At 43.8% G+C, this 22,216-nt stretch overlaps 1 protein-coding gene across 3 annotated transcripts in view; it reads left to right on the top strand.

Annotated features, from left to right (window-relative positions):
• The first annotated feature begins 470 nt into the window (after positions 1-470).
• Positions 471-22,216, top strand: part of NHS (NHS actin remodeling regulator) — a 243,897-nt gene continuing 222,151 nt past the window's right edge. For 2 of the 3 annotated variants that reach the window (XM_068179964.1, XM_068179962.1), the window contains exon 1: positions 472-1,052. In XM_068179964.1, the coding sequence (XP_068036065.1) occupies positions 653-1,052 (400 nt within the window). In that variant the 5' untranslated portion in view covers positions 472-652. Of the gene's footprint in view, positions 1,053-22,216 lie in introns of all 3 variants that reach the window. The other variant, XM_068179965.1, reaches the window with a different exon arrangement.

Raw genomic sequence — 22,216 nt, 5'->3', positions numbered from 1 at the left:
AGCTGCTTTCTTCTGCGCACCTGAGCACCGCTCCCGCCGGAGAGCAGACGGGCTGGGCCGGGGGCGAGGAGGCAGAGTCTGCCCGGAGCCGCGGTCCCCGCCCGACAGGGGCCGCCGGTGCCTCCGCCGCCCGCGCACCGGGACCGCGGCCGCCCCGCAGCGCCTCCCCGCGGCGGCGGGAGCTCGGCACCGCCCCGGTCCCCCCGCCCGCCCCCGCCCCGCCGCTCTCCCGGGCGGGAGGCTCGGCGGCTCGCTCCTCCTCGCGGCCGCGGGATTCCTCTCTCCGGGTTTTCGGGCCGCCCCTTCACACCCGCCGCCGGAGCGGGACGGCGTGAGAGCGAACGAGCGAGCGAGCGAGCGAGGCGGCGCGGATGTGCCCCGGCTCCCCGCGGCGGCAGCGGCAGCGGCGGCGGCGGATGCTCGGCGGCGCGGCGGCCGCCCCGCAGCCCAGGAGCCCCGCGCAGGAGGGAGCGAGGCGATGAGCCGCCCGCCGGCGGCCGCCCGCGAGTGACGGCGGCGGGCAAGGAGCGGCGGCGGCCAGGAGGAGAGGGACGACGAGGAGGAGGAAGAGAAGGAGGAGGAGGAGGAGGAGGAGAGCGATCCACTCCAGTGCCCGCGGGAGCCCAGGAGACCTCCGGCCGAGGGCTCGGCCATGCCCTTCGCCAAGCGGACCGTGGAGCCGCAGCGGCTGTGCCGGCGGCAGCCCGCCGCCTCCGTGCTGGAGGAGAGCTGGGGCGCGGAGCCGCCACCGCTGCCGCGGGACCCGCCGCCGGAGGAGCCGGGAACGGCGAGCGAGGGCGCCGAGGCGGCTGGCGGCGGGGAGAAGGAGGCGGCAGCGGTGCTGATGGTGCTGGACCTCTGCTCGGTCAGCAACGTAGCCCTGTCGCGGATCCTCCGACAGCTCTCCGACGTGGCCCGGCACGCCTGCACCCTTTTCCAGGAGGTCGAGGCTGACATCCAGGGTACCCACCGCCGCGTACGGGCGCTGCACGGCCGCATCGCCGGCCTCCAGGGAGCCGTGCGCGGCCTCGACCCCAAGCAGGAGGCAGTGCGTAAGTACCACGGAATGCGGGATGGATGGGAGCGCCGCGGGATGGATGGAGCGCACGGCGGGATGGATGGAGCGCACCGCAGCACGGGGCACCCGGCGGGGAAACCAATCCCCTGGCAACCTGCCGTGCAAAGTTTGGGGCCAGAGTCGGTGGGAAAGGAGCCCTGGCGGGGCAGCAGAGTGGGAAGGGAACGGGCGGGCGCGGGTCGGGTCGGGTCTGCGGGCGCCGCTGGGCGCCGCGGCGATGCCGGCGGGAGGGATGATGTCAGTGGTTTGTGCCTTACGTAAGGAGCTGGCTGGCGGGGCTCTCGGGACGCATCTTCTGCAGCCAAGGGTTTGGCCAGGGAGTGGGACGAGGTCTGTCAGCTGGGCGCCAGGGCTGATGGAGATGATCCGCCGCACTCGGGCATATTTAGGTTTTCTCCCTTTGCCGGCCTGTCCCCCTTCCCCGACAGATATATTCACCTTAGATGTGTCTCTGAATTCCCGATCGAACGCTCTTAAGTAGAAATAATAAAACTGCTTCGTCGTTACCTAACTGTCGGGGCCATAAAATGAGGGAAGTTTGGCTAATGACTTCTTTCTGTTTAAAGAGTGGCCCTGAAGAGCGAAGAGAGGAGGGTGGAGGAGGGGGAGGAGGATAAAGATCAAGGCAATATAGAACTTGTGTTATGAGCAGTGCTTGAATCCTGTTTCTTCTCCACCCAAACTATAAAAGCAGTGAAAAGCTCTGTAGACCTAACAGCTGCTGATTTCTGCTGAATATGGCTTGTGTTCACAGCAGTGTAATGATTTTGTACTCTCACTGGTGCATACGCTTCCCGAGCACTTGTGGATATGTGGTTTTTTGATAGACAGAGCTGTGGGTTGGAAATCTGGAGTAGCAGAGATTGGTATTGGTTCTGATCTTTCAGTATCTGTTCAAAGAAAAGCAGTGGCTTGAAATGAGAATTTGGCTTAGCTTTTGCCTTCTGCTGTACCCCTCTAAATCCTGAGTAGCTCCACTAAGTAGAGCAAAGTGAGTTTACACTATGGCAAGCAAGACCATGCCCTCTTATAGGTGGTTTTCATAAATATGCCATTTAAAAAACTGTGCTTTGGATTTCCTCCCCTCTGGAGCATGGTGGAATATATGTAACTCTTGTAGGATCAATGAAGCTGTCCTGATTAACAGAATCAAGCCTTAAGTGTTTCATGGTATTTAAGCTGCATACTCAGCATCTGTACAGTGACTTTGCTGGTGATGTATTAATATACATCAACCATAGATGAGACCGAGGGAGATTTTTTGTGGTTTCAGGATAAGTGTGTAATCAGAGCAGAGTGCTGGGCTGTGATTGGAAACTGCAGTGAGAAGGAGGCTTGGCTAGGCTAGTGAGGGAACTGTCAGAGGAAATGAAACTCCTCGTATCACATTCTCATCTGTAGGTCTTTTGAGCTGAGTAAGTGTGGGTATATACTAATGTAAGTGAGAGCAGAGTTGGCTGTTCTAATCTGTATGGCTTTTTTCTTTCTGGATTGTGCAAGTGCAGCTTATTTGCAAATCACAGAGCAAAATCTTGATATTACAGCACAGTTATGTCATCTGCTTAATTAGAGAGTCTGGCTTTATCCCTGTGATGATAAATTTTTTTAGTGTTTGGTTTTCTTTTAAATTCTTCTCTCTTTAAGAGGGGAGAAGTTTTTGGGCACGATCTTCCCTGTGCTTGCCAGCTGTTCCTCCTTCCTCTTGTATGCAGCACAGTGCCGCTGATAGATCTGCAGATGTCCCTAGGTCTGGTCAGCCATGGGATCCTCCACAACGCTGGGCTTTGCCCCCACCCATCCTCTAGTAGGTGTGTGTCTTGCCTGCAGCTGTACAGCTGCTCAAAGCACACCTCCCTGTCCTCCTCACTTTTCTTCATGCAGCTGTACCACATCTTCCCTAAAGGTGAAAGCCTCGATACAATCCAGCGTACGTGAACAGTCAACTTCTTTGCCTCTTCTGGCTGCTTTTATTCCCCCTCCAGTGTTAGATCAGCAGAGCTGCATTTACATAGTGCTGCATCTGAACATCTAAGCTGAGACCCAGAGCTGAACAGCACCGTTCTACACATTATCTCCTCACATTCCCCCAAAATCCATACACATCCACAGCAATACCTCCCTTTGGCCTCCAGACCGCTCACTGTTCCCAAGGGACAGATAAAACTGCCTGGCAGGAAGCTGCCCATCTTCTCTGTAGTGTATAATGATAGTGTGCTTTCTCCTCTCTGGGCTGACGCCTCCTCCTTCATTATTACTTTCAGCAAGACTATGCTAATGTTTGTTTTATGCATGAAGTGCCTACATAATTCACTCCTGAAAGTATTGCACTCAAGTTACTACACCCAGTAGTTTTTTTGAAACCAAGAGAGCAATTACAGGTGGTCACAGATCTGCCCAGGACCTAATCAGCATCCCATTAAGGCATACTGACTTCAATCTCCTGTGGTGAGCATGGAAATGATGGGATGGCCTCAGGGCTGTCTTTTGGCTGTCCAGCCCAAATGACACATCTGAGAATAATTCAGAACTGGCTGGAGGTTTGGACTCACAACCATAAGGCACAAGCTGGTGACAGGCATGCAGCCACCCCACCCATGGCATGACTATGATGGCTGCATTGAATTTATTGCATATTATGAGTCTGGTGGGGCTGGGCTTATTGGTGTATTGACCGAGGCACCATGTACTGGGAAGTTAACACCAGGACAGTGCAGCCCAGCCACAAGGTTTTCAAGTATTCAGTTTAAAACTACTAGCCTATCTTGCCATAGTGAGACATTCTTCATATTACATCTTCAAATGCAGCACTGTGATTTGAGAATAATGCTACTGGACACACCCCAGATACTGAGCTGTGACAATGGAAGGCCTTTTTCTCCAGGCCTCATAAGCTAGCTGTATTCTGAGATTCCCCTGTGAACACTCAGGCTGCATTAGGAAAAGGAAATTATGGGCTAATGCCATCTCAAGAGCAATTGGAGCTAGTGGTTAGAGGGGCAATTCTTGCCCAGAATACTATTCCTTAGCAATTGCAGAGATGATACCAAGGGGAAGGAGAGCAGGAAAGGAGTTCTTCTGAAAGTAGCATATAATACAGTTTTGCATAATAATGTTTTATACTGAAAATTATGTATCATTATATTAAAATATCTATGTTGGATTCAGGGAATATTAACAAAGAATTAAAATTAATTAAAACTGGCATTTTTCTACTAATGCTTATCACTACTGCTGTCATTTTCATGAGGACTTAACATTCTCAGCTCTGTTGCTGTTGCAATGGTGAACATTTGCAAGTATGTGTATATTCTGCTTTAAGAAAAGTATTTTTAAAATCCTTTACTAAGCTACTGGTAAAGGTATTTACCTATGTGTTGCCCTTTGATTTTGTCACTGTTCAGTGTGATTGGAAAACTTTGTTAGGCACAATAAAGGATGGATTCTGGGCAGTTACAAGCAGGTCATCTTCAAAAACTCAAGGTCCCTCGCCTCTGCCTCCCCGGATGCTGCTTGTCCTTTCATCTTTCTTTTAAGCCTCTGGCCAGCCAGCATCTTGCAAATATGAATCCTTTCCCATCCTCTGAATGTAAGAGAAACAAAGGTGAGAAATGCTTTCCTGCTCTAACTACTTTGCCCTTCTGCCACTCCACTGCTTTTCATCATGAGCAGTTCCAGGGTCTGTTTCTAAAGCAGAACCATGTGGAAATAACATGATTGTTGTCAGTCTGGATGTTGCTTAGCGTTTTCTTGTTGGCAGCAAGAGAACTGAGCGGTGTGGTACTGCCCAGTTTTATTATTAGATGCTTGATTATCTTGGTAATACGGAAACACAGAAGTGCTGGACTAGTGTGTAGACTTGGGACTCAGTGCCTCCATGGTTATTTGGAAAGATGATTTCTCAGTCTAGGGGACTAGAGATCTGGCAGTTTAAGTGGAATATTGTACTTTACAGAAACTGATGATGTAAGCCATCTTGCTTTCTGAATAATAGGCAACAACCGGGCAGCAGATTTTGAAAGCCCTAGCTAATGAGATCCTTTTTGCACCCTAGTATCCCAGAGAATTCCACACATTCCAGGCTTTTTTTTTTTTTTTAAGCATCAGTGTGTTACCAGTAGCCAATCTTTCCAAAAGCTGTATGGTTTCCAGAAGTTGCCTGCTGTATCTTCATTGCTCCACTTTTCCATTCCTGATTTTGCTATATGCTAACATTTAGTGATGCAGCTGCTTCAAAGTGTGGGGATCTCCCATGTTACTCTGCTCTTCAGAGGCCCCTGAATTTCTAGTGAGCTCCTCTATAGGATTTTCTTGTTTCCTGAAGTGTCAATATTGAGATAAAAAAGACAGCTCCGATCTGATTCTTTATAATTTTAGGCTCTGCATTAATTTATTCTGTTTGATTGAAGTTGGTTACTGAGAACAGCCTGGCAAGTTTCACTCTTGCTTTTAGTCTCTTTCATTGTGCTTTTTAGGTGGTTTTGTTTTGATTTTGTTTGGTTTGGGGTTTTTGCTAGTGTGGCTTTTAACCACACTGATATAATGCTTTTCTGTTTGGGTTTTGGGCACTGCAGACTAATTTTTAATCCTTTAAAAGGTTTTCATGTATTTTCTGCCACAATCCTACCATTTTTACAAAACATATTTTGGACCCATAGCTCATCAGAAAATGCACCTCTTCCTCCTTGACTTAATGTGCTGAAGTCTCAATTGCTGTTGAAATGTAATCAAGAAATTGTCGTGCTTCCATCTCAGAATTCAGTTGCATTGTAAGGCCATCCCAGGCTTAGGATTGGTGAGCATCCTTGCAGAGATCTTCAGGGAGGTACATAAGACCTTAAGAGTAGATGCATCTTGAAAGAAAAAAAGCATCCATGTTGGGAAGATAAGTGTTGCACTTTATCTCAGCTTCTCAAGAGCCTTGAGATCCAAAGTGCAATTTTCATTGTATGGATTTTCTGTGGTACTGAGGTGCAGCTGTAGATCTCCATGAGTTGATACATTTACACAAAAATATCTCAGATGCTGCTGGAGACAAAATAGAAGAGATTCCTAGCTTCCTTTAACGTTGCATTATTGTCCTTTATAGTTAGTGAGCCTATCTAAGTGTGAGGGTAGTTACACTTTTAGAGGTGCACTACAATGTAACCTGGGGGACATGAAGCAAGAGGATGTATTCAGAGCTCCCTTTGTTCACTGAAATGATATTAATTGGCAAGTCTTTGTTGGGTGCAGAATAAAACCTCCAAAGAAAAGCAGCTGTACACTCGGTGTAGTAATCCATCACTTTCAGCTTTGTTTCCTTTACCTGCCTGAATGGAATGACACAACCTCTTCACTTGTCATTTTGGAAAAGGACAAAGGCTTCTGGCTTTACTTGTCCGGTTTGGTTTCTTGGTGTTGTGCTGGTCACTGTGTACTCATTTGTGTTACAGAACTCACCTCTCCTGTACACTTGCCTGTGGTTTGCCCATGAATGCAAATAACCCAAGCTGTGGGTGTGGGAATGTTGGAGAATTTCCTCAGTGCATGGTTTCTTCTAAATGCAGAGGATTGATGGCACATTAGCTGAGTGGAGAGGGAGGCCAAAGCATGGGCTTTCCTTCTTACCTTTACTGCTGTCAGAACAACAAAGGGACAGAGGAAGAAAAACCTGCTCACTTAAGGATCTCTTCCCCACTTTACCTTAACATTACTAGAGCACCATTAGCTAGAGTACTGTCATTTAGCAGAAAAATGCCTTATCTTTGTTTACAGCACGGTGATAGAAGACCTTTAACACAGGAATACAACCATTCAGAGGCTTTCCTTGAGGTATTTTTTTCTCATGCATTTAGTATCTGATAGAAGGTAATGGGATGGAATTTGTCAGGTGGCTTTGGCAGGGATGTAACTTTTTGAAAGCTGGGGTTGTCACTTTCAGCCATGTTAGCTTGTGGAATGCAGACTCTGGTCTCTTTGCAGATAAAAGCATGGTATAAAATCCTTTGTCCTGCCAAGGCCAGTGAGATGCTCGGAGGAAAGGCTCTGAGAGCTCAGTGCTCAGGTAGACTCACTCGACTTTGTCTGGCACAGCCTGAAGATGAAGAGGGAACAGATGAAGAGGGAAAGCAGAAGTTTTCCTCCAAAGCCATTCCCTGTTTTGCTGAGTGTCATTTACTTGGTCTTCCACTAGTGTAGCTCAGAAAGCATTCGTCTGTTCTACAGCTCCTTGCTTCTCATTCCACAAATGGTACTTAAGCTAATGTACCAGGTTGGAATGTTTGGGGATTTTTTTGCTAGATGGAGAGCCTGCCAGTTAAGAAAACATAAAAAAATAATCAGTGCTTGATTTCCACCTCACTACAGCTTCTTTCTGGCTCATGCTCAAGACCCAAGCAAGAGTCTCCAGTGGGTTTATTAGAAATTCTGCTGGAAATGTTTTAGCTCCTTTAAGACCAATAAGGTCTCCTTTACACAGGAGCAAAACTACAGAGAACATAGAACCAGACCTGTGAGAGATATGAAATAACTGTGGATCTAATGGTTTAACAGAAATTCTTCCTACAGCCCCTTAAAAACTTCATGCTTCTATTTAAAAGCCTTAATAGCGTAATGTTTGTGTTCAGGCAGAAACATAAGATGAATGTTCCAGTGAAATCAATGGAGTCATTCCTACTTTTGGTTAGTTTCCCTGCTCATACAGGGGAGATATTGTGATTAAGAAATAAACGGACTCTGGTAACATGCTGAGGGCATGGGGAGGTCATTCACCTGTTGATTCAGATGCATAAGAGATGTTCATTTTCCTTTTTGAAAGATGAAGGGCCTGGAGTGTTTCCAAAGCTCTTGCACAGTTCTCAAATGTCCTTGGACTCAGGGAAGGACTTGCGGAAAGGACTTGCAGGAAGGAAATATAAATACCCAATTTCAGGGTGCCACTCAGCTGCTGCTTTGGATCAGCAGAATCAGGTTTTGTTGGCATTTCTTATATAGGTTTACCTGTTCTGAGGCTTCAGTTCCGAGGATCAGATTAGGCTGATCTGGCAGAAATGTGCAAAGGTGCAGAAAAAGAATGGGAGCAGTCCTTACCGACCCCTGCCATGAGCCAGTCCCAACCTCTCCTTCTCCATTCAGGCAAAAGCAGACTTCTGAAGTGTGTCTGTTTAAAGACAGCATCTCACTCTTCCTCTCTCCAAACTGGACAGCAAAAGAGATCCAGGGGTCCAGGGGAGCGACAGCTGCTTAAAAACGCCCCTGATGTGACACATTTCCTTCACACATGTTGTACCTAAAACAAGCAGATACCCCCAGGGAACTCTTAATAGCAATGTTGTGATCTCCAAAGTGGGGGGAAAAATAGGACCAGCTGATATGAGTAATACACGTGTGTGTTTTAAATGCATTGTTGCAGGGTTGCGTGGTCGCTGGAGTCAGAGAGCTGGGATTTCTCAAAAGCTGCTCTTTCCAATCGCTTGGCATCTCCATGTAATCAGAGGCTGACATCAGACTCTTGATTGGAACTACTTGGGCTATTAGGCTGTGAAGAGCAGAAACTCTCTGTGTTACCCAGTGTGTATGAAGGGGGAAGTTTTTTTTCACTTCCTTTGATGTATTAGCATCAAGAGAGGGAGTCTTCGCTTCATTCCTAATTGCTTCTCGTCTTTGAATTTATACACCAATATATAAGTAACTGCAAAAGGAGATAGCAGAATTTATAAAAAGTTCAAAAAGGCAGGGCTTAAAGCATGATTAAAATAACAGATAGCGTAGTGTGTATGCTGTTTTTAGCTGAAATATCTCCCTAGAATACTTTCCATTTACATTCTCATTATATCTAACTGCTTCTAATGCACTGCTTAGTTTAACAACTGGCATGTTTTTAGGGTAGATTTCATAGTAGATATACACCCACTGTGTTCTTAACTTGAGACTTTAAATTGCAGTATCTGTATTGGACAGTCTTTCCTTATACCTTCTTGGCTGAAGGCAGGAAAAAAGCAATACTGATAGGAACCTAATTAAGCCCGTAGTCTTATTATACCAGGAGCTGTGTGCTTGAAATGCTGCTCAATTCAATGAGTGCTGCATGGCACTGCCATGTTAAGTCCCAGCAGAGAATGACATACTTTTTTTTAATAAGATCACAGTAATTCTTACAAAGCCACCATGGTTTTCTCTTTCTTTTCAGCTGCCAAGGCAGTTGGACTTTGAACTACAGCCACTCAGACCGAGTCCCTGAGAAAGTTTGGAGGAGATGCCTTGCAAGTGTGTGCATGTGATTAAGGGGAATGAGCATGTGTTTGTGCTATAAAAATGCAGAGTCTTCAGGCCTCCATAGCTTTTCCCCCTGCCTTCTTAAAGTGTTTTTTGTTATCTTGACAATGTTTGAACAGACTTTTAAGTTGATCTGGACAGAGGGTGAGCTGGGGGGGAAAAAGTGCTAATCCTTCTTGAAGGTGTATCAGTGGCTACAGAATTGGGTCATTCTTATGAGCAGAATATGTAAGGTGCACTGAAAAATTCCAGTGTGTCCAGAGGCTTTGGATTGCTTTAAAGGCAAAACTGGGCTCTCTGTGCATGCTCAATTTTGCATGAATTTTTTTTTCTTTCCCAAAAAGGCATTGCCAAGCATTGTTCTCTTCAGAAGCCATGTCCATAATTGCAGAAATCAGATCTTCTGGATGATGGAACTCAAGATAGGCAGCAGTAACTCACTGTGATGCTCAGAGGCAAACTTTTTTAAGATGCTATACATGTTTCACTGCATCCAGTACTTGGTGATCTAGTGATCCATGATAAGGAGTGATTTAATTTTAAGTGAAACAAGAGATTAATTATGATTTAATGCTTACCATGCAAATCAGAGTGAGTCCAAAGAATGGATGCTACCCAGTTCCATTTTTTCTCTCTGTAAAGTTTCTTTACCTGCCCGAAAAAGAGGGCCAGTTCTTGTCATAGGCATGGTCTTTTCTTTGGTGAAGTGGTTTTTGGTTGAGTGTTGTGTACAGGCAGAGAGTCAAGAGATGTATCTTAATTAATTTCTAAGAAAAGAAATCATTTATCATGGTTTGACCACTGACTTTCATATGCTCAGCCTTAACCCTGGGCAGATGACTTTCTCATACTTATCCAAACCCACTTCTGACTGGTTCTTCTGCTTCAGGCTGTACTAAACTCAGCTCCTCTGGCCTTCCTCTACCCCAGCAGTTAAAGTCATCACAGAGGCTCCTATCTCAGCACACTGAGGAGATCTCATCTCCCCTCCTGTGTTGACTGTTCCCTGCAAGAAGTATTGCTGCAAGAACCTGAGGTCTTGGTCTCTGCAGAAAATTGCCTGAAGCCTTGCACATGGATAGCATACCAAAGACAAATTTTCCCCATAAGTTGGATTATCCTGGCAGCACTGTTTTTAGCCTTGTTTCTTATGCAAAACAAGTATGAAGGAATAGCACATTCTGTGTGCATAGGAGGGAAGGAGGTGGGTGTGCCTGGGTATCTCACACCAGCCATTCAGGAATTTTATATTTGTTACTCAGCTACAATTTCAACTACATTGCCACAATGCAGAAATCATAAAAGAGGCTGCCAGGTAAAGGAGAGGACAGATTATTCCTACTGCATTTGGAGGAAGGTCTTGTTCTTTATTAGAAATTAGAAAATCTACTGGGGAAGGATTCCCATCTAAATGTTCCAGTCTAATAAAAAAGGTGCTTCTCCAGTTGGAGCTCACATTTATTTCAGTGTGAAAGTCAGTCTTTGCATGACATAAAAGCTGGAGAAAACCAGGCTTCATTAGTTCCACTGCTTGCAAAACTGGTTGTTCATATTCCTTTTTCCACTCTAGAATTGCTGATTATTTATTTTCAATTTCAATATTGTTTTTTTGAAACTTATGCCTTGAATGACTTTCGTTTTGTGCCATCCTGTCCTTTACTCCTCTTCTCATGGTGGTTTCACAGCGGTTATCCTTTTACTTCTGTCTTAATAGCATAGACAACCCCCCCTCACTCCCTTCATGGTGTGAATGAACAATATTAATTTTTACAACTGCGGTTTATTCTCCATTGATTATCTTTAATGTGATGCTGTCTTGTTCAGTTAATAAACTACCTGCTAAGATGTAATTATCCCCCTCCCCAAACATAACCTGCTTTTAATAGATGTTGTAAATGCATTCATTGTGCTGGCACATTAAAAGCACTGGTTTAAGTTCCTGTACTTTCAAATTGCACTGTAGCTGAAGTGTATTTTGTGGCAATCATTACTCTGCTAATATTCTAAAATAAGTATCACTACTTCATTACTTCAGTAGTATTTTTAGGCCTCTGTTACAGCTGCCACAGGCTTGATATAGCCTTGGTGCCAAGACAGAGGTTGGATAAGCTGTGCTCTGCACAAAACCCTCCTAAGGGAGACTAGGAGGCTCACCTGAAGGTTTATCACTAATTATAGATCCCTCTTAGCTGATGTGCACTGTCCAGATTGAAGTATGACCTAGGGTACTTACCCAGTTTGTGCTGTAAATGTTTTTAGGGACCTCTGTCAATACACACACAATTTAGAGTACAATTCTCTCTCAGATCCAACAATAAAATCATATGCCTACAGGTACATATGAAAATGAGCACCTGTATTTGAGAATGCTGTGTCTGTAAATGAGTGAATGAGTTACAGCTACATTCACCAGCTATAATGTGACTATTAATTTATGAAATTGTCCAAGTGGAACTTAACACAAATTATTAGTGTAGATTAAAATATGTTTCATTTATCGGCTTGTTCCTAAGAACCTAGTAGAATGGCAATTAGTTAAAGAAAATAAGAGGAAACTGCAAAATGTCATAGCTCAGGCTGATTATTTATTTCCTTCCTGAGTCTTGTTTGGCTTTAGATCTGTCTTGATAAGCAGCATCTTGGACTGTGAGACTTAAAGGTTCTGTCACCATAAAAGAAGTAAGTGTGCCCGTTTTTGTGCAGACCTTTTTAAACGACAATTGAAATAAGTTTTCCTCAATGAGGAAGAAAAACAAGAAGAGATTCTTCCTCAAAATTCTGTGTCACTAGAGGAGGAACAACTTTGTGTACAGACACACATACACATACATATACATATATATATATACATACAGAGAAATGTGTATCCAGATAACGGAAGAAGACCAGTGTAAAGATTGGACAAAGTCATATGGGTCACTGAGATTAGGAAAGCTTCATGAATGGGAAAAGAAATTTACAGCCACATTAGCAGCAAACTGGTCAAATGAGAGAAAATATTTATTACTCCACCTCTCATTACATAGGTAAAAATTGAAGGTAATTGATGTATCCTGTTTTTTGCTTGTTTTGACTTTGTATCTTCATCCAAAAGCATGTTATGGTTGAGTTCACTTTCTTCCCATTCCCTCTTTCTCTCAATAGAAGATAAGTTTGGACTCAGAGATTGTGATGTTTTTGATGGAAACTCTTCTACTGCATGTAATGGGTGATCAGAAGTGAGATACATCTTGCTTAGGGGTGTGGGAATTCTGCTGTTTGGTACTTCCATACTTGCAAGAGTAAAGACTTGGCTTTTGAATGAACTGCCCCTGCTATATTACAGCAAGGGTTGAAAAATAAAAAATAAATGCAGAAAATCCAAGTTAATGAAATAAAATATTCCAGGAAAACAGATGGGTAAGTGAAAAGTAAAGTGATGCAAGTCTAGGTCATAGGTTGGACTTGATCTCAAAAGGTCTTTTCCAGCCTAGTTCATTCCGTCATTCTGTGATACAGTGTCATTTGCAGATGCACTGAGCACTGAAGGAATGTGTTGTATTTGTTTTCACAAAGAGGTGTCTCCTGTGCCATTGTTCCCTTTTGAGACAGTCCAACCTTGGGCTTGTTAAATATGTCTCTACAGAAGTTGGCGCATGCTGACCTTGTTTGCTGCAGTCTGCTCTTGTGTAGCTTCTTGATTCTAGTGGCATGAGCCAGATGGACAGAGCCCTACAGCTAAATGTTGGATAGCATAATTAAGTACTCTAGTATTGAAGGCTAGAGCTGACTGAGACAAACTTTGGTTTATACTACAATATTTCTTTGTCCAAGTTACATCTCCAGTGTCAAAGTAATTCCTGTTTTTTCTTTCAGATCATATTCCTTGGGTATGAGGATGCAGAATTATATACCAGTATTATTTTCATTGACATAATACAGAGTACTTTCCACTACTTTGTGCCCTGATAGCACTACAGTAACATTTTACAAAATTGTAGAGCTTGTGGAAGCACACCTGAATTTTCCTTTCATATCTCTACAGCCTTTTTTCTGCTGTTTTGGAATACTGGTGGTCAGTTGTGAGTATCATGTGAATTCTGCTCCCTGGAAGCCCCATGTCAGTGTGGTCCTGGCCAAGCACATTGTGGACACTGGAATGTGATTTATGGGGAAACACAGCAAATAGCTTTTAGGTGGACTCTGCTGCTATCAGTCAGTGGTTGGTAGGTGTGTAGAGCAGACTCAGACCCATCCAGGTGCTGAACTCCACCTGAGTGAGCTGAGAATGTTTAGTTTTGCAGTAACTGAGAAAGAGGACCCAGTGGCTAAAATGCTATTGCCTAGGGGATCTGGATTCATCCACTGACTTTTCATGACAGCTTAGGGGAAGGTTGTTAGTGCCATTCAGATCACCAAGTTTAAGCACTCTAAGCTTTGGGCCATCCATCCTGTTCAATGGTGAGCCTGTCTTTCATTCTTGAGCAGAGGAAATTTCTAGTTCAGATGAGTCCCTTAAGTTCTATGAATGTCACAGTGGGAAGTGGGTACTGCTGCAGGCTTTTTGTCACTCTCTTCTCACGTCTGTGGCAGAGTGACAGCACATCCTTCCTCTCAGAGGAGTTATCGCACAAGCAGTGAGAGCAAGTTGGGTTGTGGGGTGATAGATCAACAACACACAGACCTGTTTTGTAAATGACAGGCAATCTGCAAGGCTGAGACCCTTCCACATCAGGAGTGCTTCTGTCCTTCATGGGCAAATGCTTTTGGGTGCATTGATGGCCGTGCCCCCAGGTGGGATTCTCCAGTCTTACTTTTTGGCAAGCAGGAGTCCTTGCGGGCTGGAACTGAGGAGATCTGCAGGCCTTACTCTGTGAGGACTAGCCATAGGTTGGGCTGAGTTTACAATTGCCAGTCTTTCTTTTGAGGTCTGGCTCATGGAGGAGATTGAGCTTTCTTAAGTTACAGACAGTTTGTCCTGGTTAATTACAGTCATGTAAAGATGAGGTTTTACCTTGGGACTTGGTTTAATTAAAAAACGGTGCTGGGAAGTTTATTAAACATCTATGTTCTATCTGGGTGCCAAGTTCTAATGCTGGCTTTCTTCAGGTGCTCTCCCAGCTTCAGTCAAAAAGGGCCCCCTGAACCTGACATCTGCACTAATGAAAGGGGAGGGAGGACAGACTGTCATTCTCTGTCCAGCCAGGTTTGAGCCTGGCAGCTCATTTTCCACAGCTTGGGCTTGTAGCTGGCCTTTGGGGAAAGGTTTTTGCAGGTAGCAGTGTCAGAGGAAAAGCTGCACTGCAGAACCTAATGTTTGCCCTGTGTAGTTTTAAAATCATGATCATGCATGTGAAATATGGACTTAGAGGAACTTTGTGTGGGTGGTCTTGTTTTTACTCTTTCTGCCCCCCTTCCTCTCCCTTCCTGCTCACGTATGCTGAAGTCTGTCATCTGTTTAACTTGAGCTTTTCTAATAATCCTAGATAATATACAATGAAAACAATAACAAGGTGCCTGGATATACAATGCCTCTGAACTGTCAAAGCCACAAGATCTCTTAGACCTTGTTTTTGTTAGTACTGGCTTGTGAGAGACCTAGCACTCCATGATGCCCATCTGTTAGCAGCATGTTTAAATGTGATTAATGTGAAAGTTGCAAGAATTGCAATAGCTTTTGCTACTCTACAAGAGAATCTGTCACTGTTAATCTCTTGCAGTATTAAAAGCTTAATATAGTAAATCTAATGTTATGGAAAGCTGTAGCTTTGCTTTTGTCGCCATCACCTTAGTGTATTATTAAACTACCATTAGCTTTTCCTCTGTAGTTCACAAGCATAGAGGGAGTGTAGATATCATGCACATGCAGAAGAATATTTAAATGATCATTTAAGTATTAAGTCTCTCAAGAAAGAGATGCTCCAGCATAAAAGGGTTTTGGAGAACATTAGGTTTGATTGTTATTTCTGTGGGGATATGGACAGAACAGGATGTATTAGAAGTCAGCCTTTTCCCGAAATGCTGGTGGAGGCTGGGAAAGTCACAAACAATGTCCTGATTTGATTGTTCTTTGCTGTGCCTTGGTGGACATGATTTACCCACCCATTGCAGTAGACCTACCTCATTAGTAGTTTAATCAGAACTGTTGCATCTTTAACAGAGATGATAGGCAGGATAAGCAGTGTTATGGCACAAGCAGGGACAGTCTCCTGGAGCAGGCTGACACTTCAGGAAGCAAATAGGGGAGGACCCAGGGAAGGAAAATTACTTGTTTCATATAGCTGCTTGTGTTGGAAAGGATCAAAGAAACCATAATGAGTCAGTATCTATCTTTTTCTTTAAAGGAAATTTCAGAAGAGTGATTCAATTAAATAGTAGTTTACTCAAGATCTGCAGGTGGCTTGTAAAGTGTAATCATATCCCCCTTACCTTTTAAACCCAGATCTACAGCTTTGTTCATTTTACTGGAGGTGGAGATCTCCATTCTTCTATTTACAGTGGCAGTTTGGTAGAGGAGAGGGCTTATTATAAAACTTCTTGGTTTATGGCATGATTACAAGGTGCTTTTGTTTCCAGCAGGCACAGCAATAGTGTTTTGGTCAAGACATTTCAAAACTGCTGGCAATCTTCTTGTAAGATCATTGGGCACTGTAGGACAAATTGAGACCTGCCTTTCAGTGAAGCACCCCCTCGCTCCATCATGCACAGCATCTTCACAGCTGCCAAGCAGCTTGTCCACTTCCACTCATTGCAAAAAGTCAAAATCAGATCAGATAGAATAGTGCTGTCAAAGGGGTAGTTACAGAATATATATAGTTGTAGAAATTGGACTGGACTCTGTGGAATTTTCTGGTTCTTCCATGTGCCTCTCTGTAATCCAGTCTTTGAAGCATTTAAGAGCTTGAGGTGCCATGATTAAAAGCTTCAAGGACCATGCTTTTTCATTTACCCTCTAAAAGGACAGGCATCAAGTCCACTGCTGTGAGCCATTAGGAAGACTTGCAGGGAAGTTTGCTTGTCAGTCAGACTGAGTGCAGCAAAGAGGGCTTTCTCCCTTGTTACACATAGTTGAAGTGAAACTCTTACATTTGGTCCCTGAGGGCTGTTGTGGCACACTCTGCACCTGTGAGTCTCACTACTGCTCCTGCTCTTTGTCCTGTGAATTGAAGAGTGATGCCCAGTATCCTCCATCCATTCTCCACAGGAGAGTCATGTGCCAAAGGCTTCAAGTAGTGGGCTGAGGTGAAGGTCATACAGCATGTTATCAAATTAGGAGACTGCTTTGGTTTTGCTCTGCCCCCTCTCCTCAGCTCTTTGGCAGTCAGAGACTATTCTCTCACACTGTGAGAAATTCCAAGAACTTCTAGGATGGTATTCCAAAGCCTTGCAAAGCTGTGCATGATAGTGTAAACTCTGTTTACAAGAGTCCTCATGGATCAGCTCCTTCTTGTACTCATGGTTGCAGGGATATCCCTGGAAAAGGACATTTTTTTTCATGACAGAAAGAGTCTTGGAGACAGGGGAAGGAGGATTCAGCTGCACCTTAAATGCCTTGCTGTTGCCTTATGCTTTTAGTTCTCTTCTTAGCTGTTAAAATGTGGAGGAAAGAGGATTCGGTAAGCAACTGTGTATGTGTTTGTCTCCACTGAATGCCTGCTCAGGCAAGGCAAGTGTGATTCAGCTACTACTTAGTGTTGATATACCAGAATTGGCAAGCACTGAACACTCCTGCTACTGGATCTGCCCCAGTTGCTTGGTGTGCAGCGATGAATGGATGAACATTCACCAATGCTGTTGCACAAACAAATAAGTTAATAAAAAGCAGCTGATTATGTCATTGTAAGATGTAGAAACTCCAAAGTAGCACTGAGATTATTTAAAAACAGATGTTCTTATCTGGAAACTCCTAGAAACATAGAGTGGTTAGGTTTTTGGGGGGGAAAAACCACAACAGGACAGACACAAAACAAACTTTCTGCCTTGTCTTTAAGTGATTTAATGATGAGGATTTTTATAACAGTTTTTCTCTTGAAGTCTTATCCCAGGTCTGAGTTTGACAGCGAATTTAGCTATGGATTATCTCAGAGCTAATTGGAGCTGCACTGGCATTCTCCAGTGAGAGAATTAACTCACGAGGAAAAGCTTTTTTAAGGGGACGCACTGGAAAGAAAAATGCTCTGTGAAAACTGGAATTATACAAACCAGCTGTCTGGCCTCATATAAAATGATACTGGCCTTTTGTACCCCCGCGTAAGTGGTATTTAACCCTTGCCATCATTACCGCGTCCTGCTGGGACAGATGAGCTTCTCCGCGGACGGCGGAGCGGGCCGGGAACAAAGCGAGAGGGATGCGATTGTGCGAGGACGCGGGGCTGTGGCGGGCCAGCCGTTCCTTCATTATCCGGGCAACAAAGCTTCCCGCCCTCAGGAACCACTTCGGGGTTTTTTTTTTTTTTTTTTTTTTTTTTTTGCTCTCCCTCCCTCTCCCAGGGAACTCACTGAAAAGACCGGGCATACGGGGCAGTCACAGCGAGCTGCGTCGTTTCCATTTACGTTTCTCTGCCCTCTGGAGGCAAAAGTTGTCCCACGCTTATGGCCTGAGGTGTACGGAGGATGCCCCTTCTGCCCCGTGCTCCCCAGGCGCTGATGTGGTGCAGGATTGACTCCTCTGCCCATTTCCCTAGGGAGAACATGGTTTTCTTTTCAGCTGTGGAAATGAGCCCAGACCACTGGTCCTGGGTGCACGCACTCCTTTTTAGCTGCTTCCACAGCTGAAGGAGGACTCTGTAGCTATGGCCGGTGGCAGAGGACTTATATTAATGTTCGCGTTTTATCACTGATAAGGAAAGTGGAGTGGTGTCCGTGCACGTCCTCTCCTCAAACACCTGAGGATGACAGCCACTTTGGGTAGTTACAGTGAGCCTTGCTGCTGCTGGAGAGGAAATGAAATGCTTCTGTGGGGCATTCCAGGGCCATGGAAACAACGCCTGGCCATGTTAGTGTTGTGCTGTAAGAGTGGAGAGAGCAGCACAGGCTCCCTCCCATCCCAAGCGTGGCCTGCTGCAGGCTGAGGTCGCATGGAGAGAAGGCTCAGGGGAGGAAAAGAATATTCTTTCTACCTTGAGCCTAATGGCAATCCTCAAATACTCAGAAAAAATAGTTTTGATCAGAAAATCATGGCTGGTAGCAGATGGTTCAAGCAAAGTGTAAGAAGTACTGTAGTAAAAAGTAGTAACAACTACCCACACATGAAGCTTTATCGTAGAGAAGGAAGGCTTGGCTTTGACATGTCCTTTGAAGCATGAGCTTCTTATGTATTGTTTGTTCACTCTGCTGCCATTGCACATGCTACTATTAACTGAACTGGGTGTGTGGGGAGATTTTAAAAAAAAATTCTTCCTAAATTCTTGGCCTTAGTGATGAAACATGGCTAGCAGCTCTGCTGGTTACCTGTGTATTGCCTGGGAACTCTCTGGAATTAGTTTAATTTCTCTGAATACCCACTTGTTCTTACATTACAAAGCTGGATAATTAAAGAATCCCGGAATTCTCTCTCTGTGCTATTCATTCCTTTGTGTACCTCTTTCTTGTGCCCTTATATCTAAATTAAATACATTAGACCTCTCCAGTGTCTTTCCATCTGTAGATCTTTTCATGCCACTAATTATTTTTATAAGCTGCTTCTGAAGCTCTTTTATTTCTCAGTATCATTCATAACTCAAAGGAGGCTGCAGACAGCAGTATCCTTATGAGTGTGTTCAAGGAGCTCCTTTCTCCTCAGTTTCTTCCTTCATCCTCCCCATTTTTCAGGCTCAGTGCTGTAGCCTTCCCTCACTAAACCTGATAACTTCAGCCATTGTAAGTGAAGAATACAGAATCCTTCATTTATGTGCATTAATCTGATAAGTAACTAAAGCTACAGGCCTAAGCATCTTGGTGAGCTGCCATATCATTTGCTAATCATTAACACAGTTGAAAGCCTTTTTTCTTTATTAAAAAAACAAAGTATTGTCTTTAAAGAGCAGTATTTTGCAAGAAGAGAAAGCTGTGTTTGTTTTGAAAGGAAGATTTATTAGGATGATATAATCCAACTTGTGCTATCTCCTCACCTGTTTTTCCTCAGGGAGACCATCAATCTTTATTAACATTTCTAAATCAAAAGATAGAAATGATAGACAAATTCCAGAATGGGATGAAAATGCTAACAAGAGCTGAAAGAGAAATCCTTTCCTTTTAATACCTGCTGAAATTGAATTCAAAGAGGATCTAGTTCACTATAGATGTGTGTGATCTCGGAGCAGTTTTGTGGCTTCAGTCCTTTGTAACACAGGATCAGACAGAAAGAACAGTGGTGCATGGGTCCCATCTGGAAGGATTTAACATATGAACTGTTAATGCTGGGCTTACTTTTTATTTTTCCATCTAATCTTTTTGCACTTAAATGCTTCACGTGAAACAACTTTGAGTGGGTCCTGGAGTTGGCTGGATCCAGCTTCTCACCTTGCTTTACCATTTCCTTCCTTGAGCTGCCTCTAGCAGAGCTGATGCTTTCCTTATCCTTTGAGCTGTCCCTGCCTCTGGCTTTTGCAGTGCTGGCTCCACCACAGCATTCATACACACAGCTAGATGTTGCCAGTTCTGTCAGGTGATGTATGTTGTGCTGCATTCCCAAAGCTAGCACAGGTTTGACAGAACTTAATTTTTTAGTCCCCTCCTTTTTGCCATGCCTGCATCTGACCTGTGAAAATGCATTAAAAGAAATGAGGCTTTCTAAGTGCTTGGAGGATGAAGGTTTTAGAGAGAAGTTGTCCCTCAACTAGCATTGGAGGGACATTTGCTGAAGAAGCAGCAGTTAAACTTGTACTGTTGAAGTTCACTCTCATTTCAGGAGAACACTTCAGTACAAGTCACACACAGATGTTTAGTAGCTCATCTGGGACTACCTGAGGTCTCTTCCCTCTGAACATAATCTACGACAACTTGCCTGTGCAGGAAGAAAAAAAATTTGCTCCATGAATTAGGAACAAAATTATACACGGAAGAGGTTGTTTTCAGTAGACCATGCACTGGTGCCTCTTTCAGATAGAAAAGTGGTAAATCAGGCTGAAAAAAAATATTGTTTTCCAAATTGTCCTTCATTTTACTTTCTTTACTCTCACAAAAAGTAGTCTTGTGATCCCTGCAAGGGAAAGCATGCAGCTTGTCTGATTGTGATCTTTTAACACAGTTTGAGCGTGGCAACCTAATCTATAAAGTCTAACATCCACAGATACATACCTGCAGGTTAAATATTTACTCATCCATATATTTAAACTGTAATATCTTAAATTATTAGATTCATTCACACATTTTAATTTTGTTCTCAACACTCTTTGTGGCTATTTGTAGTTTATTGTATAGGGAAATGAAGGGCAAAACCCAGGCTTTTTCTTATTTACAGATAAAGGGTACTATGCTGTGATTCCAGTGACTGATTTTCTTTCTTGGCTCACTAACCACAAATTAATCCACAGCTCTTCAGCACTGAACTACACTGGGTGAGAGTTAGAACTGTGGGCTATATTGAAGAATCAGAGCATTTTCTGATTTGTTTTTCCTTTTTGATCTAGTGCAGTGTATTGCCTGTGTTAAAACTAAACAGAATTAACTTTGTAATCTCTAGTGTACAGCATCAATTTCTTTTTCAAATAAGCTTTGAATAACAAAAGATAGTTACTGTTGACATTTGGTCAACAAAGTATATTTTTTAATACCTAATAAATAGAAATGTCTGATAGTACTCATTTTTTAATACAGAAACTAAAGAATGACTGCTTCTAAGGAAAATAAGACACTGTTTGGGAGTCCTGGAACAGCCAACCTATGTGAGACAGTGCAGCATATCCTGAATTTGTGCTGTGTAACAGAACTTTAGGCAGAGCAGAACTGCCATATGTGAATTAAGTTGATGGACCTGGGTCACATCTTTCCTATGGAAGCAATTGTTGCTGGATGGTTTTAGAGTAATCTCCTCCAGGGTAGTCAGGGAGGTAATTTCTTCCCTGGCTGACTCTTCCAAACATATCTGTGCATTCATGATGATGCAGAAGGTAATGTTTGGGAGCAAATATGACAGATGTAGTCCTATGGTTTGAGCTTGATGTACTTAATTTGCCATATCTCTCTGGAAAAAGCCTTAGCCCTAATTACAGGTTTCTCTGTGAAAACATATAAGAAATCAGCTGGTTTTAGCAATAGAAATTTTGTCTCAGAGATGTTCACTAATGCTGAATTCTGGACCAACACCAGGACCAGGAGATAGGGTTTTGTTTGTTTGTGTTCTGTTGTGGGTCTTTAAAATTTGTGGGGTTTTTTTTTTGTTTGTTTGTTTGTTTTTTCTCAGAAGAATTGTAAAATTTTCATATTCTTTGTGTGCGGGCATTAATCACAGGGTGGTGGACGAGGGAGGCTTCTTCATGGGTCAGGCTTTGCTGCTGTGGCTTCTCTTGCCTGTGCAAAGGTTCTAAGGTGAGGGATGGGATGAAGTACAGCAATTGGGACCAATCTGTTCTTCTCTAGGCTTTCTGCTTCAGAAGGGTGTGAACTTCAATGCATATGGACCATAGTGAACACACTGAGTGGATATATAAAGTGTCTCTGAGGAAAGAAGCAACTTTAAATTTAGTGTTCAAATGCAAGTAAGAGAGAGAGAATGATATTGGAATAGACACAGGAGTCTCAGAAAGGACAGGTGCCTTGTTTTAAACAGACACTACTTATAGTTTAATTAGATTACCATGTTAGTCCCTAGGTCTGAAGGGAAATGGAAGAGGTATTCAAAATTCCAAAGGATAGAATTAGAAATTGGACTAGTCTGAGCAGGTAACAAAATCTGCCTTTTTCTCTTTGTCTCTCTCAGGAGTGCAG

This window comes from Anomalospiza imberbis, chromosome 2 (assembly GCF_031753505.1).
Source record: "Anomalospiza imberbis isolate Cuckoo-Finch-1a 21T00152 chromosome 2, ASM3175350v1, whole genome shotgun sequence".
NCBI classification, from domain to species: domain Eukaryota; kingdom Metazoa; phylum Chordata; class Aves; order Passeriformes; family Viduidae; genus Anomalospiza; species Anomalospiza imberbis.
Note: the sequence above shows the minus strand (reverse complement) of the source record. Positions and strands in the feature narration are given on the sequence as shown.